The sequence below is a fragment of the Coffea arabica genome, chromosome 7e (genome assembly GCF_036785885.1).
Source record: "Coffea arabica cultivar ET-39 chromosome 7e, Coffea Arabica ET-39 HiFi, whole genome shotgun sequence".
NCBI classification, from domain to species: Eukaryota; Viridiplantae; Streptophyta; class Magnoliopsida; order Gentianales; family Rubiaceae; genus Coffea; species Coffea arabica.
In genome coordinates, this window is record NC_092323.1 from 13,563,018 (window position 1) to 13,588,575 (window position 25,558).

The window sequence follows — 25,558 nt, forward strand, 5'->3', positions numbered from 1 at the left end:
GAAAAATGCAAACAAGGGCGATTGCAAAAATTCTCTCCATCATGTTCTCACTATTTCTCTCTAAAAGGAACAGCTGGTGACTTAAATATCTCGAGTTCGACCCCAATTCCACCATTGTCTTTTGTTCGAGGGCAGAGTTTGTGTCCCAGCAAAACTTTGAAATTCAATTTTGATCCTTGACCATGTGGTATTCCAATAATGCTAACTTGAGAACTGAGATGAGCCGATCCAGAAGAAAGAAGCCGTTATTAGTGGTGGGGAGAATAAGAGGGAGAAGATCAACTAACCGAGCAAATTGAGTTAGAATAAAGATATTTCATCATAGAAATTTAGATGCAATTTCCTTCTGCGTCAAATTGGATTGAATTTTTTGCCTGCCTAGTACTTAATTTCTTACTACTAACTTGGATCACTAGCAATCCTATCTTTTGTGATGTGATTTTTCCCTCTACCAATGTACATAGATGACACATCGCCGGACAAAGGAAATCGTAAATCATATTATTCGAACTCAATATTTTCTTTTTTGTTATGCTTGACTAGTAAATAAATAAGGAAAATCATTCAAAACCCTCCTCAAATTTCATCAAATAAACCTTTTCATTTTTCACTTTTAAAATGATAATTTTATGTCCCTTACAAAATTAAGTCGGTAAAATATAATTCCAACATAAGTTTTCGACAATTTTTTACCATGAATCTATCACGTGACTAAACGTAGTCTTTTTTTTAAATGGCGAAAAGGTTATATACAATTTATAGTTAAACAAATCATCTGATTCAAATTTAATTTTGTCCTTCAAAAAAAGTAGGTTGTGACTCGAACCACATTCTTTTTTTGCTAAAATAGTGGGATTCGATCCAATTCAAATTCATTTTTGCTACTAAAAAAGTGGGATATAATCTTTTGTATATAAAAGATGACTATATGTGGTGATTTCATATTAAAATGTAGTTAAAAACTTAGATTTGGGCCAAAATTTAATCACTTGAATTTGTAAGAGATATGACATTAATATTTTAAAAGTGAAGGATGAAAAATTTCATTTGAGAAAATGTGATGAACGTTTTGAATATTTTTCCAATAAATTAAGTTTGACAAACAGTTTGAACAAGAGTCCTATTTGACTTAATTACATCTAAGAGGAACTACAGTTCATTTATAGTCATCTCCTAAATACAGATAAGAGGCCCTAATAATGCCTTAGAGAATTGACCAGATCCAATAATGGACCACTATTTATCTCTATTCACATGATGCACTAGAAACCTTAAAAAATATTCAACCACCTGAGGATAATGACTCATGATCCAACTAGGTGGCAACACCGCGCAAAGCTTTGCGCGGTGGTATATATGCCCAGTTAATGTTTAGTTAGTAATATTGGCGAGAATGAAAATTAGCATCATAAAATGGAGCTATATTATACAGGAATTTGAGGGAAAAATTAGTAGTACATGAAAGAAGCTGTAATTATACAAGCATTGTAAATATGAAATGTAAACAAGTTTAGTTTTCATCTTGAATGTTTAAGTTGTGGAAGTTCAGTTGATGAACGCTTAAAAGATCATCCAAAAAGTATGAAGTTATAATGCTGAACACAGTAGCTCGAGATAGCCTGACTGCAGCAGACGACTTCTTCTAACGCTCTCCTGCCTCCTATTGATTCTTTACCTCTTTGAGAAGTCATAACCAAGAAGAAACCAACCAGTACGAAAACTGCTACCTGGAGAAATAAGAAAAATCATAGAACTAGAAGTAAATGAGATAAGGCTCAACCAACCTAACAAACTTCTCCTGCTGGTGATTCATAGCTCCAGCTCACGTGTGAAAATGGAATCAATGCGTAATCAACCTCAGAACTCTCATAGGTAACAACTCTCCCTTGTTTTGTCAGTAAGGTTGCTATGTTCCCCAATATAATAATCTCCCATGGCAAAATAAACTGATAATATTTCGTACACATGATCTTAGTTTAAATGCTGTATTTTCTAGAATCATGTAACAGCTATTATATTAGTATATATTTTTGACTCTTTTCTTTTAGCTTCACTAAAAAAGGCCTTAACTATCTTCTAACGTCTCCCTTAGTGGTGTTGGCAAGAAGGCAGCAAGAAGAAATATGTCAAGTCTTCTCATGAATTTAGACAACATGGATGGATTTGTTTTGCGTACAACATTCATATAGTGCACAATGGCACTTGAAGAATTAAAAAGGAGATTCCGCACAAGAATAAGATTGTTTAGCAATTTTGCTCTCCAATTCTACATCTAACACTACTTCTGAAATGGAGTTGTTTGATGCATCTGATGCTCAAGGCTAAGCTATTCGAATAGCCCAATGAACTTTATGAAATTAAGAATCTCAAACCTGATAGTACCTTTAAATGGAAGCAATACTATCTACTCAACATCTATGATCTTTTACTGGAAACAATTATTTTGATTAGTAAAGATTTCTTTATGACGATAGACACCAGAAAGTGTATAACCATAGTTAATTCTTAAAATAACATACCATCTAGTTCATGCAAAAATCTGCTTTTTGCCAACAATTGGATGTCATAACAACGCTAGCATTACCAGAACTTGTTTATCACAAAATAGAAATAATAAGTCAAGACTGCAAAGAACTAATATTTTCAACCAATACAAGAGGAAAGGAAAAAATTCATAAAATATATTGAAAAATCATATTGAGAAAGTCAAACCGGTAATAAAAGATCAAGAAACAACAATAAAGAAATGACAAACATAAAAACTTACGTTTTGGACAGAGCATAAAAAATGCTCTGAGCTTCAGCTGTAACAGCAATCCTAAATCTTTCAGCCTTCAACTCAGCTACCCTGAAAAATGCCACTTATAAAATCAACCACAATAATCACAAAATAGTCCAAATCCACAACTTGGTCGGAAATTTTAAAAAATAATTCGAAATACGTAATAGCAGAGTCACCACTACTGCAATGGAAAAGTAATGACAAAAGACATCTATTCCAAGCACAGTTCAAACTGGATCTCCCAGTACCACGAATAACTCATATGCATAACCATCTGTGTTAAGAAGGCAGTAGTAAAGATAAAAGGCAAAACGAAGAAATAATACCTGTAGCTACTTTGTGGAAACCAAAGAATAGAATATAACTTGAAAGCTGAATTTTAGGTGATCTGCAAAGATTATTGGGGGGGAAAAAGGGTCACAATCTAAAAAGCTAAATCTATCTCTTCTTGTGAATTTTCCTTGCGTTTTTCCTCAATCTACTAAATAGAAATCAAAATATGACATAAAAACAAGATAAGACTATTAGCAGCAACAAAACTAAATAACTAAACAAGAAATTAAAACCTTTAATCTTCAATAAAAAAGCCAAAAAAAAAAAGAAGGAAGCAGAAACTTGAAGGTCCAGTATAGCGTAAAATTAGAAAAATGGTTGGAAAATAAACTACAGAAAAATTCAAACCTTGAAAAGTTAAATATTTTTTTCTTCTTCCCGTCGACTTTTCTTCCATTTTTCCCTCAATTTATTAGAAGAAAAACGAGATCCCTATCTATCCAATATATAGTAGAAATGAGATCGTTAATAGTAGCAAAACTAAAGTACTAAACAAGAGATCAGAAATCAAAAACTTTTCTTACAAAAATTTGAAGGCCCTATCTAGATAAAATTGGGAAAAAGACTGAAAAATAAATTAAAGAAAATAGCACAACCTGGAAAGTTGATTCTTTTTCTCCTTCTCGTCGACTTTCAGTCCATTGTCCTCAATCTATGAGAAGCAAAATGTGATTGTGAGTAACTGCAAATTCAAGAAAACAAAGAAAGAAGCAAAAATTAAACAAAAAAAAATCAAAATGGCTTCTTTGTTTTCTTCTTTTTGTTGATTAACAAAGAAAAAAAAAGAAAGAAAAACATGTTGGTGAAATGATAGATCTAGTCATCGTTTGAGAGAGGGACAGCGAGAGAGGAAGAGTGTCGTTTGAAGTTGGAGGGAGACTGAGACAGAGAGAGTAGATGGGAATACAAAAGTGTACGACAATCGGGCAACCACATGAAAGGCAAATGGCAAGAAAGGAGGAGAAAAAGGCACCGAAAAAAAGTAACCACTGACACATGAATTAGGAAGAAATGAGGTCGGAGAAGCAACCGCTTTGATGAGTACAATCAGGCTGACCCCGGAAAAGAGACGGACGTCTGGAGTGGGTGGATTTGGTGGAGCAGTTTGCTGACCTCCAGTGAAAAGCTCGCCAGCAAAACAGCACCAAACAAACGGAAGAAAAGGCGAGGGGAAAAAAAATTATGTGCAACGAAGCCAAACTCGCCACCAATCCCAATCGGTGCTCCGCAAAGGTACAACCACTCTCCTCAGCTCACCTGCTCTCTGACAACAGAGGAAGAAGCAAGAAACGAAGGGGAATAGAAGAGAAGAATTGAAGATGAAGTGAAGGCGACCAAACGCGCCACCAATCTCCCAGTGAGGACGTCTGGAACTGAAATGGGTAGACTTGGTGGAGGAGTTGCTCGTTTCAGCAGAACTGCAGAGGCTGAACTCCTGGCTAAGCAGACTGGATGTGACAAAACATTACATTACTAACACACCCCTCAAAGAACAAAGGAACTCAAAAATACAATAAAAGGTCGGGATGTAAATAGCTGCAGACCTAAGGGCTAAAACCGTAATATCAACAAACCTCCCAGCCCAACAAAGAGAAGAAGACAAGACATTACGATTTACAAAACAACCGCGTGACTGTTTGACCAGGAACCGGGCCACCACATCAACAAACGGAAGGAAAGGCTAAGGGGAAAAAGTTAGCACCAATCACGTCGTTCCACGTCATCAAGAAGCCAATGCCCTCTCGCCACGCGGAGGACGACCACGTCCGACGTGGATCCCGTGGCTCCGCCCTTAGTCTATATGGTTAATAAGCATGGTGTTAAGACACTGGCTCTCGAAACCATTCCCCTGACTATTCAAGGCTTCAAGCCCTTTATTCATGCATGCTAATCATTCCTCTTATTTGGATTCTCAAAAAAAAAAAAAAAAAGTCCAATGAAAATTTCTCGTCAACTTCTGAAGCTGTTTTGTCATGATATTGGATTGGACAGTGACACAATGCATGAGCACATTTCATTGGCCCATTGAAAGACAGCACTTCAGTTTCAAGCGACTGGACAATATATATATATATATATGTATTTCGGTTGAGCCCAAGAAAGGACGCGATAATCCTAAGGCCCAAAACTGATAAATTGGATCGCGAAGTAGCCTTTTTATAATTTTATAGTATCTATATTTTTTCCCTTCTTATTTGGTATGATTATATGAAGAGATTATAGCAATTAAGAAAGTTAAACTTCTTATTTAATCCACAAATTTTGTTCCATAAAAAACCAGTTATTGTAGAAGCAACAATTGTAGCTTAAACTATGTTAGATTGAACAGCGAATAACCATTTTTGTGGTAGAGTTGTTATTTTTGCTACCAAATGATTAGAGTACCCCTTTTTTTAAATTTCTTTCTTCATTTTTTTGGCTGAAAATTAAGTTAACAATTCTACACCTTTATAATTTTGTCCTCATTATCACGTCTAATTTGTATTTTGGATTTTGCAAGGATTGAAAAATAAAAGAAGAATTGAGGATTTCTATTACAATTGCATTTTTTGATAATTTTGGTTACGATTTATCATTTTACGTTATTTTAAATCATTTAATAAAAAATTCCTTTCTTGTTTTTTCCTGAAACAATTGTTGCCTAGCAATTGCCACAATCTCAAACTGTTGCTTGTACCACCGATATGCCAAAAGGGCAAAAGATCATTTTGTGCTGTTTGATATTAAATCAATAAACAAAAGAAAGTAACTATACACTAGGAACAATATAAAACAAAATTGCTTGATTACTTGTCATTTCTAACGAACAAGATTCAATCAACAGTAGATCATACAAATTAAACTTTATTTTCAAGTCCCAGTAACATTTTTATTTCTTTTCAATTGTTTTGGGTAAATAAATATTTTTTTAATCAAAACAAATCTCAATTATGTTTTCTTTTTCTTTTTCATTTTTTGCGTGAATAGACAATAGTAGTGGGTTTGTTTGGATAGAGTATTATTTGAAATATTATTTAGAATAATTATTGTAACACTTTTAATGATGTGATATATGTGAGATAAAAAGGTGATTAGAAATATAAAAAGATGGATTAGAAAATGTGTTTATAATGCAAGCGAAATATTATTTGAAAAAATTTGATATTCAAACAAAGCCAGTGGATTTGTTTGGATAGAGTATTATTTGAAATATTATTTGGAATAATTACTGTAATACTTTTTGTGATGTGATGTATGTGAGATAAAAAAATAAGTTGAGAAAATATATATTATTTGGGATAATTTCACTATTCAAACAAATCCGTGTTTCCGTTAATAGCAAAACATGTGTCGGTTGATATGAAAACCCGTTCAGCGGTATAGTGAGAGTCGCGTTTTCCTAAGGCCTTTTCCCAATATATCCCACCGACACCTCAACAGAGTTGTCGGTAGCCTTAAATTTTTAGCGTATTAAAATTAACCTCGGATACCTTAATGCCAGACGACAAAATTTTTCTAGTAAAATGCGCTCCTAAATTAATTCCCTTTATATAGGGCGATTTTTTTTTCTTCAATGGAAGTAGTATTAACAAAAATATATATATGGTCTAGCCGTCTACTGGTTGTTCTCCAGCTCAGGGTGTTGTTGGTTTGCTACTAGAAATAGCAAAATATTAACTCTTGTTACAAAGGTGTAAATGAGTCTAGTGTTCAAATTTGTTTGATTATTTTAGATAAATTTGAAATTTTATTCGAGTTTGACTTATTTATTTGGCAAATTGAATTTGAACGAAATTTTTATTGAATTTAAAAATTACCAAACATAAAATATTATTTAAATTTGACTTGACTAATTGATGAACTAAATTCGAACAAACTCTTAAAATCTAAATTCGATTCGACTATTGATTAATTTGATTTATTTTTCAATCCTATTATCTTATGCATTTTTAAATTTCATTGTATGTCAATTGGTGCTGGACGATTTCGACATGTTTATTACTAAAATCTCTTCTTAAAAAAGAATAATATTGCATGGTTGATGAAAAAGGAACCAATAAGAATTGGTTCCATCCACTTGATCCGAAGTTTGAACTTTGAAAGCAAAAAAAGAGCACAATGCATTTCAATGAGCTATATTTTACAATTTTTAAAAGTACCAAAACTAGAGAAGACTCAATTTATTCTTGTCATACCTGTTTGGAACTAAGTACTTGTTGTATTATATTTCACGGGGCTTTATCGGACAAGGACAAAGATGTGTTTCAGGTGTTATTGTTTAAGAAAGTAAAATTAAATTATACAATTCTTTAAATGCAAATGGGATGATAAAATATTAGTAAGTATGAAGTTTTTAAAAACAAGAGGACAATAATTATGGGCGCATGCATTTAAATTGTAAATTTGATGTAAAATAAGTATGTTAACGAGACCTATTGAGCAACCTTTAAACAAACCATTTCATATTCATAGTTAATGTACAATTAGCTACATCACTAAGGAATGACAAAAGAACAAAATGGATTTCTCTCAAAAGGGTTTAAACTTTAAAGTAACTAGGGTGGCGTTTGGTTCGCACATCAGACTCGGAATCGGAATCGAAATCGGATATCCTGAGTTTGGAATGAGGTCATTCATTCCAATACATTTGTTTGGTTCAAGTATTTGGAATGTGTATCATTACTATAGTTGATGTTTGGTTCGTCGACTCTTTCGAAATGGAATATAATAAATATATTATAAATCACATCGTAAACGATAGTTATTGGCTCTTGTAAATGGGATATAAGAAATTTTCACTAATTAAATATATTAGTATAAATGTATTAGTAAATTTAGTCTAACTAATTAATAATTTCCATTAGTAAACATGTACAATTATTAGTATAATTGATAATATTAATTATATTATATAAATTAATATACTTTATATAATACATATAACTAATAATATTATTATTATAAGTTTGTAACTAATTAAATTAAATATTATATATATAATTAAATATAAATATGCAAATGTTATAATATAAATATATAATTATAATTATATAATATATACAAATATTAATTATAATAATATTTTATATAAATATAATATATATTACATATTAAATATAGTTATTATTATATTTAAAATAATAATAATAATTATAATTATATAACTTATTAATATTACATACATGTATATATTATAATTATATGCACATATAATATACATTTATAAATATACATATATATTATAAATATATTATTATATAACATTCATAAATTTATAATATATATTATATAGGTATAATTATATTTAACTAAATAATTATAATATATAATTATATAATATAATAATATCATTATTATAAGTTTGTAACTAATTAAATTAAATATTATAATTATAATTAATTATAATTATACAAATGTTATAATATAAATATATAATTATAATTATATAATATATAAATATTAATTGTACTAATATTTTATATAAATATAATGCATATTAATATTAGATATAGTTATTATTATATTTAAAATAATAAATATAAATATAATTATATAATTTATTAATATTATATACATGTATATATTATAATTATATGCACATATAATATACATTTATAAATATACATATATATTATAAATATATTATTATATAATATTAATAAATTTGTAATATATTAATAAATTTATAAATTTATAATATATATTATATAAATATAATTATATTTAACTAAATAATTATAATATATTTATATAATATACTAATATTATAATAAAATATTATAATTATAATATATTATATATATGTATATATTATAATATAAATATATAATATAAATATAAATATAAATATATAATATATATAAATATTAATTATACTAAATATTATGTAATTATAAGATTTTGGAATCACACTTGGATTTTGGACACAACCTACCCTTTTACTAAAGAATGGAGGAATGCCAAATTTTTAGAAATCATTCCAAAATTTCAATTCCCATACAGGTGAACCAAACACCAACTATGGAGTTTATTCCGTTACTTTAATTCGATACCCTTTACCAAACGCCCCCTAGGATTTTACTACCAAGAAAAACAGAAAGGAGTCGCTAGGATTTCCTAATACTAAAATCCTCGTAGACCCGATTATTGAATAACAAGAAGCCAAATATGCTTCATCCGCAAAAAATATATATATATATAGACAAGGACAATAAATGTATAATAGAGCAATTAAGAGTTAAGGAGCATACATAAAGGAAAAGAAAATGGTAATTGCAACTCTTTATTGACAAATCTTAATAAATTACAATTGTGAAAAAAAAGCGAATTCTTTTTCTTCGCTTCTTTCTTAAGTACACTTATAGGCATAAGAAAAAAATAAAAAAGTGAAACTAAAAATTTAACTAAGAAAATGTATTTTTTTGTTGAATTATAAAATTCAACTGAATTTGATTCCGATCATCTCCATAGGTCAAGATATGACTTCGGAACCACGGGATCACTTTTACGAATTCTTACAGATTACCCAAAATACAGTTCTCATCTGGACGATAGGACACGATTAAGAAAATGTATTAACTCAACTTTCCCTCTGCCCCACCTTCTAAGTAAGCTTTCTTCCTCCGATCAGCCCTAGTTAACAGACAAATCAGGAGAAAACACGTGGCGTAAACTGCATGGACCTTCCAAGTAGTCTTGGGCGGCTGATGCAGCACAGCCCTGTGAAACACCATCATGTAATAATGCAGCCCAATGGCAAAGCCAACGAAAGTTTGACCCAAGCCCAACAGCTTTGTAGCCAGCCCAGTCTCAGTAGAGAAAACTAAGATCAAGTACATCAAAAGCAGCAGCAGGTACAACACATAACCAAGTGTTTGAAGCACCTGTAAACACACATAGGTGGACTGGGAAGTGGCATAGAAAAACCTCAACGGTTCAAGGCCAGTGACCAATGAAGAGAGGCACAAAATTGAGAAGTATATGGACATATAAATTTGGATGAAAATTAAAATTTTTTGAAGAGAAAAATAGGCTTTGAATTTGTTGAAAATGAGAGAGACAAGAATTAGAGGGATCAGAAGGAAGGCAAATGAGGTAAATGAAGCTATAGTTGGCGCATATTTGTTACCAACTATTGGTTTGAACCCTCTAGTGATTTCTTTATTGGCTTTGTTCAAGTAAACTTTGGAGGTTTTGGATATCCTCTCCAAATCTGGTATCAATGTTTCCTGAAATTTGGATGGTAAATCTCTGAATCCAGAAACCAAGTCATCATCATCATCTTGATCAATCCACCTTGGTAAGGTTTGTTTTGGTGACTTTTCTGACTTGGGTTTTGTGCCTGAAGGCTTTTCTGTATCTGAAGTGGTGGTGGTCTTGGATTTGGACTTGGGCTCATTCCTGAGATTCTTATCCAAGAGGGTTTTGGAATCTTTTGAGGTAGTAGTTGTGGCTTTAGCTGTTTTATTCTTGGATGAGCTTGTCGTGGTTAGATCTGAGGATTTCTTGGAAAAAAATGTGCTGGTTTTGGTTGAATTTGAGGATTTTGAAGAAGTGGAGTTGAGCTTCTTGACTGGGATTTTGATGGTGGGATTTTTTTCTCCAAGAGTAGAAGAATCTGATACAGGCTTGATGAGCATGGTCTTGTTGCTCTTCTTGGTTGATTCAGATGGGAATTCAAGGAGCTTGGTCTGGTTTTTGGCAGCAACAGAGCCAGTTTTGATGAGCTTGGTTTGGTTCTTGGATGAGCTGCTTGTGGTAGCCTTGGCTAATTTGGTCTGGTTTTTACCTTTGGTGGACAACAGAGTAGTAGTAGTTGCTGTTGTTGCAGAGCTTTTCTTCTTGATAATTGGCTGCTCATCTTCATCTTGTAGCTCAAGCATTCTTCTCCTCCCAAAGAACAACTCATTTTTCTCTGCTTGTACTTCAGTACTATAGGCACAAATGGATACTGAACTCACAAAAACCAAGGCAAGACAAAGTACAAGTACCTTTTTGGGACTGGAATCTTGTAGTGGAGCCATGTGTATAGCAGTAGTACTGAAATCTATGTGCCTGCCCTGCTGTTTACCAAAAGATCTTTCCAACCCAATCAGGCTTCTCAAGATTTTGAAGCCTCAGAAAAATCAAGATTTTTATGGAGATGGGAGAGAGTTAAAGGAGGAAGAGAGAAGGGTGAGAAACATTAATAATGTGGGGATTTATAGTTGTGACTAGTGAAGTTGCAAGAGTGTGAAAAGGAGTGATGACTCTGATGAACTGAAGAAAAGGGGAAGACTTTAATGCGAAACTACAAGAAGAAGAGGAGATGAGAATGAGATCAGATGGTCTCAGATCAGTCACATGGTGCCACAAGAAGACAGGCTATTGTGTTCCTACGCGGTTTTACCTCAATTCTCAGCCTAATAAAAACACATACAGCACACACTGACTGACGGTGGTCTGGTCTTGGAGCAATTTGACACATTACTACTAGTAGTGGAGTATTAACTATTCGAGTAATGAATCGGTTGGATGGGAGGTAAGCAAGGTCTACTGCTGCTGAGTAAACTAGTTGGAATTTTGAAGTGGTGAGGGTGATGAATGCGAGTATTGAATGATTAGTTTTGTGTAAAAAAAATCTGGGATGTTTCGCAATCAAGATCCAGTGCTTGAAAATGACCTCATGGTCATCAGTGATAATGATGAGAGCAAAACCATAATTTGATTTCAAGAATTTGATGGAGGAAATTCATTTAATTCTCCTTTAAATTATTGGTACTGACTTTCCTAAGAATGAATGGAATTGGAATCCAACCTATGATATCTGCCATAGGTCAAAATAAAAGAGAAAATGAACCAGTAAACATCAGAGTCCAATAAATTCAGCAATTTATCCAACTAGTCAATTTTAGGCTTTGCCAGCTGTGTATTCCACTTTTTCCAAGAGTGCAATACACTGCTTTTGATTGATCTATTATTGGTAGTCCGGATCATGAATTGCCATTAAAATTGCGGTTAATTGCAAATGCCCCTTGAAATTTTTTAGGTTGCAAAAAGCTCCCAAACAATCAATTTCCAGTGTTATACATTCTCGAACTATTATTAATTTCCTGCGATGTACTTGAGTCAACCTAAAATGCACTGGATAAAACGTCATTAATGTTCCTGGATTTAGTTAAGTAGTTAAAATGCTGTTCTCCCTTTACAACTAACTAATATAAGTACATCAAGGGTTTCTTTCTTTTTCTCGTATAAACTCAAAACGCCTCTCTCTTTCTCTCTCTCTGTAAACTAACTAAATTCAGGGACTCGGGTGAATTAATTGGAGTACATCACAATAAAATCATAATTTGAGTGTGTATAATGCTGAATCTAACAGTTACACGGATACTCTGCAACACTGAAAAATTTTTACAATTTCTGTGAACATATTTGTCAATCATATTTTTTACATTACATAGATTAAATCCCTACAATATATTTTTCTTTCTAAACTTCTGAAAATAGCAATCCAAACGGTGTCATATCAGCCGAGCATATGCTACATTGTTCCAATCATGTACACATTTGTTGGACCAAACCAAAGCTATACTCATACTGAAAATGCAACGGAAACCATCCTAGCAAGAAAAGATGCAGGGAAATAAGGGAAGAAGTTTCACTCATCCTGCCAAGTTGGAACGTTAAAGAGATTCGCATTCTTTCCAAGCAATGTGCCAACTAAATTATAGAATTCAAGAACTTGTAAAGTATAAACTGCAGTATATAATTTTCAATGCTACCCGGAAATTATGAAACTTTGACTCGAGTTGGCAAATTTTATTTGACTTCGAGGCCATGGAATGTCGTGCAGGGATATGTTTTATACTACTTAAATTCCAGCAACAACTTCATACTGCATTTGACTAAATGCTGTCATGTTTTAATGCAACCACGGAATTTAGGGAAGGCTTCAACCTTTCTCCTCCTCGTTTCGGTCTAACTTAAGTTTGTTTGGATTGTAAGTTATTTGGGATATTTTTACTGTAGCACTTTTTGTGATGTGATGTATGTGAGATAAGGTAATTGGAAAGATAAAAAGTTGTATGGGAAATTGTAACGATAATGTAAACAAATAAAATTAGGGAAATAATGGTCAATCCAAACAATAATATTAGGTAGCTATAGAAATGATCATAAAAGACAAATCCCTTTCGTCTGCCCTTTTGGTTTTAAAAAAAGTTTTGAAGAACAAAAATCTTTATCAAGTCAATAATATTTAGTAACCAAAATGAGAAAAAGAGGAAGAATTGAAGAAATAGAAAAGGAGAGATTGTATCATAAAACAGCGCAATATATAGGAAAATCTTTAGAATAACTACATACTGAAATAGTAAACATTCTCACTATTGAAATCATGCTAGCTCTTGCAGGAGACAAATAGTTGGAAATTGAAATAGTTGACTTCCTTGCAACCAAGTCGTACTTTTTTGACATTCCTGCTTGCCAATTTGATCTGGATCAACCTTGAGTGGATTTTTCTGTAAATATTCTTCATTTTCCTTTTTTTCTACTTTGAGAACATGCCCAACTGGTTTTGGGGCCTTAACATTGCTGGCTTATGTGGTTAGCTATTTGACAGTTAAGTAATAGTCAAATTCCAGATTTGGACCAGCAATTTGGATGGTAACCTAGCTTTTGTTCAGACAATTTTCGAATCAATTAAAATGAAGTAAGAAAAGATTTTTCTAACGAGCCATTGAATCACTAGTTAAAAAACACAACACTTTAATCTATAGTTCAATACCAACATTTGTGTTCCCTCGTATATGGACGCTTTTTTCAATTTTATTTTTTTAAAAAAAAAAAATTTTAACACCTAGAACCTTAAGGTACATGAAAATGGTGTGTATAGTAGTAGAATAAATATTTAATTCTGCGTTTGATTAATGACTGTTCTCGTTAGTGATTATTAAACAAATAACCTTTGTGAAATTTTGTTAGCCTATCGATAATAAATCAAGAAAATTTTGTTGGAAGCAATATCCCAAAATACTTCTTCAATTATTCGAGACATAAAAGTTTTACTCGGCATGTAACCCTAGTATGCAAAATGAATTTGTAAACGAGATGAACGTACAATCGAACGAAATGTCTAGTAATAAACGAATTATCTGCCTAATTATAATGGACAAATTGCAACTCGTTCACCTTTATATGTTTGGGCTGATAATGTTTCAAATTTGACATTTTTGGTCAATGATGTTTTGGACTCAATTCCATTTGAGTCCTTCACAGCTTTTTTTTTTTTTTTTTTTATGATTTTTACATACTGTGGCTTTTCTATATTTTGCATATTTTGTCCATATTTGTTTCAATCAATATGCTACATTAGGTGCTTTATCCAGTTCTGTCATTTAGAAATACCAAGAATCAATTGAGTTAAACAGTTTTAGGGGATTAGTCTGATCGAAAGACTGGAATACTCCTCAGTGAAAAAAAAATTGAGCTAAACCAAAACATGAGGCATAAAATTGAAAGATGTCCAGCACTTAAGTGACTAATCTAATAAAACTAGTTGACAACAAGGTACTTGTAGGTTTTCCCTGAAAATTTGATTATTAGCCGAAGGAAATCTATCCAAAATACATGATTCTTGATAGTTTTGAAGACCCTTATCAACTGGAATCTTAAATGCTGGGTCCTGAATCCATGCCCCAGAAGAAGCCAAGGCACGTTAATTCCATACACAACAGAAGTCCAAAATTGTATCTTAATTAAATGAAGAAAAAAATGGCTACTGTGGAGTAGAAAATTGCTGAAGCATTTAGGATATAAGACATGTTGCCAAATTGGACCCCACGTGCTTCATTGGATCCTTTTTATTTATTTATTTTCTTGGCAGATTGGATCCCTCATTTATGTGATTTTAATATGGGGTTTTGATGTTGGATAATGTGGAAATTTTGGAGTATCCAATTAGTGAATGAAGTTCACTGATTTTGTCATAATTTGAGAGAGAAAGGGTGGGGGGTGTGTGATTTTAAGACCTTCCACCCATTATAACCGACAATTTGGAGCCCCATCAAATTATGAGCTAGTCCCACTGAGAACTAGAAAATGTTTGAAATCATCTTCCGATTGTTGGATTTTGCCAAGATGCTAGCATATCTTATGTGAAGCATATAGGAATATGGAAACTTTTAGTTCAGTTCCTAGTAAAAGCCATGTGAAAAACTTTTTCCTCGACAACACCTAGGTTCAGAATTTTCATTATTGGAGCATAATTGGTAAAAGTGAATGCGGAAATTTTTCTATTTTTATTTTTAATTTTTATAATTGGTAAAACCTTTGAATGAACCTACATCAAAACTGGAACACAACAATCTACCTTAACTACATATGTATGCAAATTTTCCTTCATTGTTCTGTCGAATGTGAGTGTAGGTGATGGCATGGGGATGGACACAGGAGGATGGTCAAGGGAAGCATGATGTAAAATTTGACGGCTGCTGGTATTTAATACAATCTTTTTTTCCTTTTTATTGGGATTATATATATATATATATATATATATATATATATATAGACACACACACATACACACATATTTGCTTAACACCCAACTCCCCAACTGTGTGGAGGAAAAGCAAAATGGCAAGATATTGTGGTCTAGGTTCAGCAGTGTGAACAATATATAGTGATGCCAACAATTTATTTTTATAATATTTTATAGGCAGTGCAAGCATTACAACTTACTAAAACTTTGAAAAAGACCTATTCTTTTACATTTTGGGACACATGAAAGAAAGCCAAAATTAATTACATTGACAAGTCATCTAGTTAATAATTGTCCATTTTCTGAATAATTAAATTCAATAATAAGTCCTAACAAACTTGAATCCCCATGCACATGATCATGCCTCATGTTATCTTTCTTCAAGGATGCTCTCTTTTGAATATTTTCTTTCCTTGAAGCTTTGATTAGCTATTTCAGAAACTTGTAGCTTCTGTTTTGTTCTTCATCCATGTGAAGACGAAATGTGACATATACATAAATAAATGAAGAAGAAAAAAAAAATCCAATTCATGATCCAAATGTGAAACATTACCTCCCCAGTCACAGACTGATGTTTGACCTTGCATTTTATACACTTTGGCCAGCATATCACATGGAGCTTCAAGGCTGCCATAATCCTAGATCTCGCTTCCCATTATTAATTCACCAAGTGTGGAAAATTTTCTTTTTCTCTTTTGAGTTTCATTAACTTAATCAGGAAATGAAAGACTAACGATCATATGCATGCAAATTATAGATAGTTCTTGAGAGGACAATACAAGAAACAGTCATTGAGAGATGTTATAAAAAAAAAAAAAAGATTGATGTGTAGTATTAATTTGTTAGTGTGAGCCCATATAAACACCACAAGAATAAACCGACCAAAACACCTTCCTAAAGCCACAAAGTTGAATGGGTGGGGCTATTTTGCCCTGTCTTGTGAATGCATTTGTGTATCACAAAGATGTGCACATGAAACAATCTGGAAAGACTGAAGATGGAGAAAGGAATAGGGTGACAAGCTTTACAGAGGCCTTTATCAAAGCCATGCATAATTGATAATTGTTGGATCTACAAATTTTCCCTTCTCTAACAATTACGTGTATTAGGATCAGCTAATAAGGCTGCAATTGCAGCAAAGTAAAGGACTCCTCTTTGTAGGTACAAAGAGGATTTAGACTCAATGATGAAGGGCTTGTAAGTGCAAAGTTTAGACCAAAAAAAAAAAAAAAGAAGTGCATAAAACATCCTGGCATGGTTAGGAAAAAATTGACTCAACTGATCCCATGTCCATAAACCAACTAGAATCTGCAGGGATTCTTCTGATGTTGTTTTATTTTCTCTAAGTTGATCTTAAAAATTTATTATTAGGAGAGCTGTTCAGAAACTGAAAGTTTGTTCCTTTACAATTTTTAAAAAGTTAGAAGTAGCTCAAAAATGCCTTAGCATTGCTTGTCATAATCAATCTTTTTCAGTTCAAATGGACTAAAAAGACGGATGTTAGAAGCAAAAATGAGTAGCTAGAAATAGTTTTCAGCTTAAGCCATGATCAACTAGTTATAGAAAGTAACAAGGTACAATCTTGATCTACATGTCTGAAAATTGCATAAAGCAGGCATTCTCTTCATGTGGTACAAGTCAATTCTATACGGTGAAGATAATCATAGTAACCGTCATATATGTGCCATATATAGTGAACAATTTGAACTTTCTTGCAAGTATATTCAGTCATTTTTTCAGGAAATAAACCAACCTAAGACATGTTATATAAACATTACTGACATTGTCAAGCAAAAAAATGTCTTGATATGCTAATTTTCTACATTAAAATAAACTAAATGTTCAATATTCGCACTTACATGAGTTAAATTAAAGTGTTTTTTTTTTGGTTGCAATGCACCTCTGACAGTAAAATCAAAGTTTTATGAGAAAAATTAAAAGCATGACATGATGATTACCAAGCTCCTCTTTTTGTCGAGACTGATTTACTATTGAGAAGGAGTGTGTATTTTGATGAATTCCATCCAGAGCTGCCTCAGTAAAATGGAAGAAAATTAGCAAAAATCTGTGACTCCTATGATTTGCTCTTATTAGAGAAAGCCTGATGTGAAAGAAGCCTCTTCTCATCATTCTCATCAAACTCGAGGCCTTCATAGGATTCATGATCTATGTCAATTACACTGCTTTTCTTTGCCTGGAGTTCATCAGACTGCAAAACAAAAGGTTGACTGTATTCTTCTTCCTGAGGGTGTGTATCTGTATCTATCTGTTGCATCTCTGCTTCAATCAGTGCTTGCATTCTTGCTCTGTCCCTGTCTCTTGGATATGTACAATAGAGAAAGGAATAGATAGAACTACAGATTGCCATTGGAATCCCTATCGCTGTGTAAAGGGCCTTCGCAAGTGCTGCAGCATTCTCTCTATCCGTTTCAATTTCTTCGGAATTTGTTGATCCCTTTGGAAATGGCTTGTAACCATAAACATGCTGAGCCAAAATCCCAACAATAGGAGGAGCAAATGATGCTAGAATGGACTCAAATGATCGATCTAATGCATAGATGCTAGTTCGAGCTCTCTCAGGGACTATCTCAGCAAATATAGGACTGCACACAATTCAAGAGTGAACTTTTGTAGCAGATGAAATAGGGAAACTATTAACAAAGTGCATCACACACCCTTGAAACAATCATACATCCAGAAGTAACTAAATGCATTCACTACCAGCTTGTTATTCCCCGTACAGGAAGCAGAACATATTGTATAAGCTAGTTTGAAGCATCTTCAATTCACTGAACCTTCTCTTTTCTGGCATTCCTTCTTTGGTGAGGACATAATTGCATGTGTGCATATATAAGCGAGCAAAATCAAACCTCAAGGAGAATTATCAAATAAAGACTCTTACAAAAGATATTAAATGTAGTTGACTGGATTTTCAGAAGATATCTAATTGGACACTATCACACTATTAAGAAACCTAACTTACCTTCTCCTTGCAACAGAATTAAGGAATAGGTCTGGGATAGTAACCCAAGACAAGGACTTTAATGCCCAAAGGAACTTCAGTGTGCAGTATCTCCAATTAACTAGTGAAATAATAATATGTTTTTCTTACACATTTCCTATAGACAATCAATTCTTATATCTAAAGCATAAGCTCTCACTGTCCAACAGAGTCACAATTCGGTTAGATTTAATTTTCCTGTCGCCCTATCAGATGACTATGGTCACACTCTGATATGTTTTCTGGCAAACAAGTTATAATTGTCTTAAATTCTTTAGAGGAAAATTTTACAGATTTAAACTTTCTTTACTTAATGTAGGAGATGCCTGACTCTTATACAGTCCCATCCACCAAAAGATGGTGCCAAGTAGGGGGCTCAATCTTATGCCATTTTAAAGCTTAAAAGAAAAAGGACAACATGTAATCATTCTCAAGTAAAATACTGAGAGATCTCCTAAGAACATACTTGTTTGTTGCTGGAGCATTCCAACTCATCATTAATCCCATGATGAACAAAACGAGGCCGTGTGATAGTGCTGAAGAAGGATCATCTGGCAATGCCAGAAGCAAAATTGCTGCTAAAGGAATACCTGAACCAGCACTTATTTGTGAAAGCATAATTCTCCCAGTATTGGGTAACCGTTGGGCGAGTACATCCCCCATCTTTCCACCAAATAATGCCCCCAATGATCCAGCCACAGAGAACAGTGTCCAAAGGAATGCTGTTGTCTTGTGGGAAAAGCCAATAAGCTCTAACCACATTGGGGCAAATGAAAGACTCGACCAAGGAAATGAACCAGAGACGCCCTGAGCGATCAATATTTGGAAGGATGGTATACTTATGACAGCTTTTGCTTCTTTAATGAGGTCCTTAATCTCAGAGCGAAAGGGTTTATGAGGGGCTTGTTCTTTTGCATTCCCATTGCAGTCAAAATAGTGGGGATCTTTGGCAAAGAGGCCAACTAAAATACCAACTACAATACTCAGCAATCCAACTAGATAAAAAGCTATTCTCCAGCCAGGGATTCCCATGAATGATGTAGAGGCCATCAGCACTGATAGAAGTCCACCAATGATGGAGCCAAAGTTTCCAGTCAGTTGTAACCAGCCAAAAGCTGTACCGCGGTTGGTTTCATCAGTTGAGTCAGCAACAAGGGACTGAATAGCAGGTAAAACTATGGCAAGTCCTATGCCATTCAGACCTCTTGAAACTGCAAGCTAACAAAGATGAGATGATAAAGTATTAAGTATGGCGTATTGCACAAAAGAGAACGCTATTTTCGGCACAAAAAGTCAGTAGTTAAGTTCTGCAAAATGATAAAAATTTACACATATAAACCTAGGTTGCAAGAGCATGCATGACTCCTGATTGGCATCATTAAAACTAGGACTAACCGCAAAAGTTTGATAACTCTTTCCTATTTGTCTTTTATGAATTCTTTACTGGTGTTAGTTTGTCTCTAAAATTTATGGTTCATACTCAAGCGTTTAATTTTTTTTTCCAGGAACATTCACAGGTGGTGTTAATACAACTGGCATTGAAATGATATACATTATCACAAAACACTTGAATGTGCGATAGATAATATTGATCAGCTGTGAGTGGAGATGTCTAGTTTCTTTAAACTTAAACGAGTAGCTCCAGGACTTAATATAACAGAACCTTGATATAACAGAACTTGAAACACTAACTCCAGTTGGTTCTAAAGAAAAGCTCACACATTGGTGATGCTTACACCCCCAAGCTTTACTTTTTATTCCTACACCTTGCTTTTACCACTAACTCTGGTAAATCAAACACGGTTATTTTATACACATTTTTACCTTCCACTGTTGTAATATGAACTTCATCAATTAGCAAGCAAGCAAAGTAGATGCATTTCAACCAGGAGATTTATGACGCAAATACCTTAATAATGTGACATGTCAGTCAAGAGATACAATTCAATCATATTCTGACAATTCACCCTTCTTATGAATCATTTGTCGTACCCTCTGTTGTGAAACACTATGTCCCACTATAGATGATTTGTCAGAATTTGTTTGGATTCATTTTTTCCACCGAAGTTGATGGTGCTTGCACCAATGAACTTTTCGAAACAAGGCCTATTTTTCCTCGCAATCTTGGGTTGCACTTATTAATTAAACTTATGCAACTATCACAATACAACTAATGAAAGAACACAGGTAGTTCAAATCAAGCAATACCCGTATCAATTCATTTCCTCTAATACACAGTTCATCTGTGATAAAAAAAAAAAAGAGCAAAATCAAGGCCATTCTACAGGACCCTTTTCAGTTTACCTCTGAACTCATTATATTCTGGCCTCTCCATGAGAGACATTTTTTGCTTTGAATATAATATTATGATTCACTTGGAAGAAATTAACCACGACCCACAAACTAATAACACTAAAAACACACAGAACCATCATCAAACAACCAAATACACATAAATCACAACACTCAAGAGTTTAGTAGCCACCTGAACAAATGTGGAAGAGCAGCCAACTAGAAAAGTGGCGGCAGCCCAGAGAAAAGCCCCGAGAGCAATGACGTGGGTTCGGTTATGGCGGACGGCCAAGTAGGTGGCAAGCGGGTAGCAAGCAGACTGAACAATGGATCTAAAGAGCGTTAATGATCCCAGTCCAGTTGGGTCAGTATGCAAAGCAGCCCCAACTTCGTTATATACTCCTGGGAGTAAAGATTCATCAGCTCTTTCCATTATTCCTGCAAGATTCACTAGAATAAGTGTGAATGTTTCTGATTTTATGCCTTTTACTCTTTTGAACAACCCCATCGTCATGGTTTGATTGATTTCCAAGAAGTCGGGATGGTACGGGGCGTTGACTCGGACGGAGGAGATCTGAGGATTCTTGAAAGCTAGTCTTACGTTTGTTAGACTTGAGCATGGGGGTTTTGTCGGAAGATGCTAACAGTTGGGGAGATTTGTATGGCCTTAGGGGAGGAGTGGGTCCCACAGGATGATGACTAGGATTAGAAATCTACTCCCAAAGTAAGGCACCATTTGGACTGAGTCAATGCGAGGGAAAGGAAAAGAGAGCAATTTGAGGAATTTGATTTTTTATTGTTTGGATTGATTTTTAATGAGGGAAAGAAAAGGATAGGAAGAGAAAGGGAGTTTTATTGAATTATTGTTTTTGCTTAATAGCTAGTTTGTGAGTTGAGGATAGAAAAGAAAAGAAAAGAAAAGAAAGGTTAAGTTACAAGAGAAAAGAAAGGATAAGAAAAGAAGAAAAGAAATTTTAATGTTGTTTGAGAGTTCTAGAAAGAAATGAATTGATTTTGGATATATATGTCAATAAAATTTTATTCAATACCTTTGAGAGGATAAAATGGGCAATTTGAAAAAAATTTGTAAGCTTCCATCACTTTTCCTTCGCTTTCCGCCCGTTTTGGTCAGAAAAAATTTTGCACTGTTAGCTTGGCTTCCCTTCAAGTTCAAGATCCGTTCATTTCTTTTCTTTTCCGTCTCACTTAAATGTTCCAAACGGAGAAAAGGTCACATTTTCCTTCCTTTCTTTTCTATTCCTTTGAAACCTGAACTCCCTAACTAGGCATTAAAGGTGAGCAAAAATGGAGGAAAACAAAACTAAATTAATTGAAATAATTTTAAATTTTTTAAAAAGATCATTTTCCCATCTTTTTCAGTAAATTAACATGTGATCTTTTCTTTTCCTTTTTTTCTTCTTCAATTCAAACTAAAATTCAGTATTTTCTTTGTTTTTCTTCCAGACTTAATCGAAAAAAGATGGATGTAATCCACATTCCTCTACTCTCCTTTCCTATCTTTTTTTTTTGGTTTTTGTTTTTTAGTATCCATTCCTTTCCCTTCCTTTCCTTGGATCCAAACGTTGCCTAAGAGTTTAGACGAATCAGAATTTGCTGTCGCTGCCACGATTTTAGGACTATCCGAATTGAATGAAGAGGCTGTGGGGCTAGAGGCACATTCTGGTCCTAATTATTAGATCAATTTGCCCACTTTCCTTTGATCCCAGTACTTTCGGGTCCCGCCAGTGGGAAGAGCGGCGGCTAAATTAAAGGGAAATTTTGGAAAAAGGATGTCAAAACATTACAAATTCATAAGAAGGAGGTAAGTTTTGAAGAAATTTGTGAATGGTGGATTGGGTACTATTTGTTAATTATTAAAAAATAGATTTTAACCCATATATATATAATTGCACACAATTATATATTTTTTGTTAATTAAATATTTTTTAATTTAAACATTCTAGTTTTGTATTTGTGTATATATATTTGTGTTGTAAGCAAAATCATGAAATTATCTTTAGGTTTCTATGTGCATACATCATTAGTGTACGTACATCATAAGTGTGCACTCAAACATTCAAGTGTACACATGTGTACATATGTCAATTTAAGTGTACACGTTCGAAAGTACATTTATATTAATCAATGTGTACAATTATATTCATCAAATGCGCATTTCCATTTGATAAATCTTACATTCGTAATAAGGTTATTTTGTCATGTAATATTTACTAATTATTATAATTTGTGAAGAGTAATCTATACCTCGTTTATAGATTTCTCAAAATTTAGACCTTTTTCATGAATCTCGAATCTTTCTATTTCCTTTTTTCTAAAATGAAGTGTTAGTTTTTTAAAAAAATTAAAATTAAATCGCTAAAGGATTTAGCTAGATTGGTGAAGCACAGCACGAGTTGAATGCAAAAGGATTGCTAACTTTACTATTGGTATTTGGAGAAGAAGAGTCAATAGTAGGGGAGGGGTTTTATAGCGGATTGGGGTTAGTAGAGGATTTGGGAAAGGGGAGGTGGGGGGGGGGATGGTTAATACACTGAGGTTTTATTTTGATCGAAATTTTAGGTGAGTGCATTAAGGGCCAAGTGCAACGGAAATTTTTGGTGTTATGAACCATAAGTCTCTTACATTTGTTTGAATTATGTGTTGAAAATAGATAATTAACAATATAATAATGTAGCATTTTCTAAGATTTGTTGTATGTGAAATATATGGGATTTCAAAAAACTCTCCTCAACTCCATGTTGTCAAAGAGTTTTTCCTATGGCTCTCTCTCTCTCTCTTGAAGTTCGGAAAGTTCAAACTCTCAACAGTCGAGATATGACATGACAAAATTGATGGGACAAAAGTTGTTTGATATGATTTTTTTACCTGCCTATATGACACTAACGGACAAGGGGTTGTGTGCATTTTTTACTGTGCGTAACTTTGGTTGCATACGGTATAACTTTCTTTGCACACGACGTAACTTTAGAAAAAATTTTTGTGGGTCCCATACACGGCGTGAAAATCGAGTTATAAGATGTGATCTGAGCCGCACAAATTTTTTGACCAAATCATGGCCGTCAACTGCCATTTCCAACACTAACTACCCCTCGGGGATTGATCGACTCACATAGTGGTTTAGGACAACAACAACAGGTCATACCGTTTCCCCTCCTATAAATACCCCTCCATTCTCTCTTTTGAAGGTAAGACAAATTGCTCCATAACCTCCTACTTACTCATTCTCAAATTCTTCTTTGGCTCTAGTTACTAATTTAATTATCAGAGTTACAACGGGGTACATCTCTGGATTGTAACCTTGTTCTTTGTTGCTGGCAGGATAGCTTGCCGAGGTGCTTGCAACCATGGTTGTTAACATTGCAATCCGGATTGTAGGATTGTACAATCTTACGATTCAGATCAGCAAAATCGATCCGGATTGTGTATAGAATCGAAAATTGCCTTAATATACATAGGATCGTTAGAATCGTTCATGGGACCGTGAGATCGTATGTAGGATCATACGATCCCATTGTGATCCTACGAATTTTTGAGAATTTTGTAAATGTGAGGCTAAATTTTGAAACTAAATGGAACATTTTGAATAGGTTTGTAACTTATCAAAGAATTAGATTCTTTAATTATAAATTTGCAACAATTTTTGTCTCAAAAACAAAAGGAACAACAAAAAAGGATTTGGGAACAAATGAATGCAACAAAAAGAGACAAAATCACAAAGGACGATGAGAGAGAAATCTTCTTTGGTTATTCCCAATCTCCATTCCAAATTTTTCCCCATTTAGATTTCAATAAAATTTCACAAAATTTTGCCAATCTCCCATTTCTAATTCTCTATTGTCTTTGTATCCTTGTCAATGCTCAAGGAATTTTCAGCAAAAGAAGTCGCTCAACGAAAACAACCGCGATTACCTATAACCCCTAATTTGATTGTTTCTTTTAATTAGACCTATCAGCTATATATGTGTACTAAATGCATTTACTATCAAGTGTTAAGATGAGTTGTATTCTTATTTCTAATTAGACAAGGCGCTCGGACCTTTTCTTCTCATTTTGGGGCTCTGTTGTTTTATTTCTTGTCAAACTATAGGTAAAAAATACTATATGTTTATAAATAATTTACTTATTTGATTTTTTTTAAGTTGTACAAAACTGTATATGAACTTTAAATTAATTAATTTAGTTAATTTGGGAGTTTTTGGTGGGATCTTACGGTCGTATGATCCGATTCTACGATCCGATTCTGTGAAACTAAAATCGATCCTACATAGGATCCGAATTTTACATAACTTGCTTGCAACATCTCGAAAAAGGTTCCGTGTCCGCACAAGATAGAAAAGTAGTTTCAGATGTAATTAGAGCATGTTTCCATAAAAATTTTCAGAGAATGGCCAATCTAAACAGGCTTTCAAATGGAAACCGAGGATGGTTTTTTTTTTTTCTTCTGAGAAACGAAAATTTTGACAGATAAACCTAATCTCAGAAGAACTCCAAAAGTCAGTATCTTTTGGAGCCTCCCAGGGACTTAACTACCCAAATTTCCAACCCCCCAAAGCCGATGAGGGATAGAAACCGAGGATGGTTAATGAAGGGAAAAAGACTGCATGACTGACGAGCTCCGAACCCGGAATTG

The 25,558-nt window shown here is 33.6% G+C and overlaps 2 protein-coding genes and 1 long non-coding RNA gene across 5 annotated transcripts; all 3 read right to left on the reverse strand.

Annotated features, from left to right (window-relative positions):
• Positions 1 to 1,400: 1,400 nt before the first annotated feature.
• Positions 1,401 to 4,613, reverse strand: LOC113701573 (uncharacterized). 3 transcript variants are annotated; one of them, XR_003450937.2, is made up of 5 exons: positions 4,110 to 4,613; positions 3,712 to 3,797; positions 3,109 to 3,170; positions 2,768 to 2,848; positions 1,401 to 1,727 (listed from the first exon to the last, which is right to left on the reverse strand). It is a non-coding gene; the product is annotated as an uncharacterized lncRNA (long non-coding RNA). The 3 variants fall into 3 exon arrangements; XR_003450938.2 differs by having other exon boundaries at positions 3,712 to 3,767; positions 4,146 to 4,612; XR_003450936.2 differs by having other exon boundaries at positions 3,712 to 3,767; positions 4,110 to 4,612.
• Positions 4,614 to 9,351: 4,738 nt separating this feature from the next.
• Positions 9,352 to 11,657, reverse strand: LOC113701693 (uncharacterized). The gene has a single exon (XM_027222458.2). The coding sequence runs from the start codon at positions 11,116 to 11,118 to the stop codon at positions 9,670 to 9,672; it is 1,449 nt and encodes a 482-aa protein (XP_027078259.1). The 5' UTR covers positions 11,119 to 11,657; the 3' UTR covers positions 9,352 to 9,669.
• A 5,772-nt stretch (positions 11,658 to 17,429) lies between these two features.
• Positions 17,430 to 21,518, reverse strand: LOC113701628 (uncharacterized). Its single transcript, XM_027222375.2, has 3 exons — positions 21,101 to 21,518; positions 19,082 to 19,833; positions 17,430 to 18,217 (listed from the first exon to the last, which is right to left on the reverse strand). Exons 1-3 carry the CDS (start codon positions 21,419 to 21,421, stop codon positions 17,689 to 17,691), a joined length of 1,602 nt encoding a protein of 533 aa, XP_027078176.1. The 5' UTR covers positions 21,422 to 21,518; the 3' UTR covers positions 17,430 to 17,688.
• Between the last annotated feature and the right edge of the window lie 4,040 nt (positions 21,519 to 25,558).

Bases quoted from the DNA above. Each gene is read 5' to 3' on its own strand.
- LOC113701693 (XM_027222458.2), bottom strand. From the start codon at position 11,118: ATGGCTCCACTACAAGATTCCAGTCCCAAAAAGGTACTTGTACTTTGT.
- LOC113701628 (XM_027222375.2), bottom strand. From the start codon at position 21,421: ATGACGATGGGGTTGTTCAAAAGAGTAAAAGGCATAAAATCAGAAACA. The intron at 19,834-21,100 runs GTGGCTACTAAA...CATCTTTGTTAG, and splicing joins GCTCTTCCACATTTGTTCAG to CTTGCAGTTTCAAGAGGTCT. The intron at 18,218-19,081 runs GTATGTTCTTAG...AATTGTGTGCAG, and splicing joins AATGCTCCAGCAACAAACAA to TCCTATATTTGCTGAGATAG.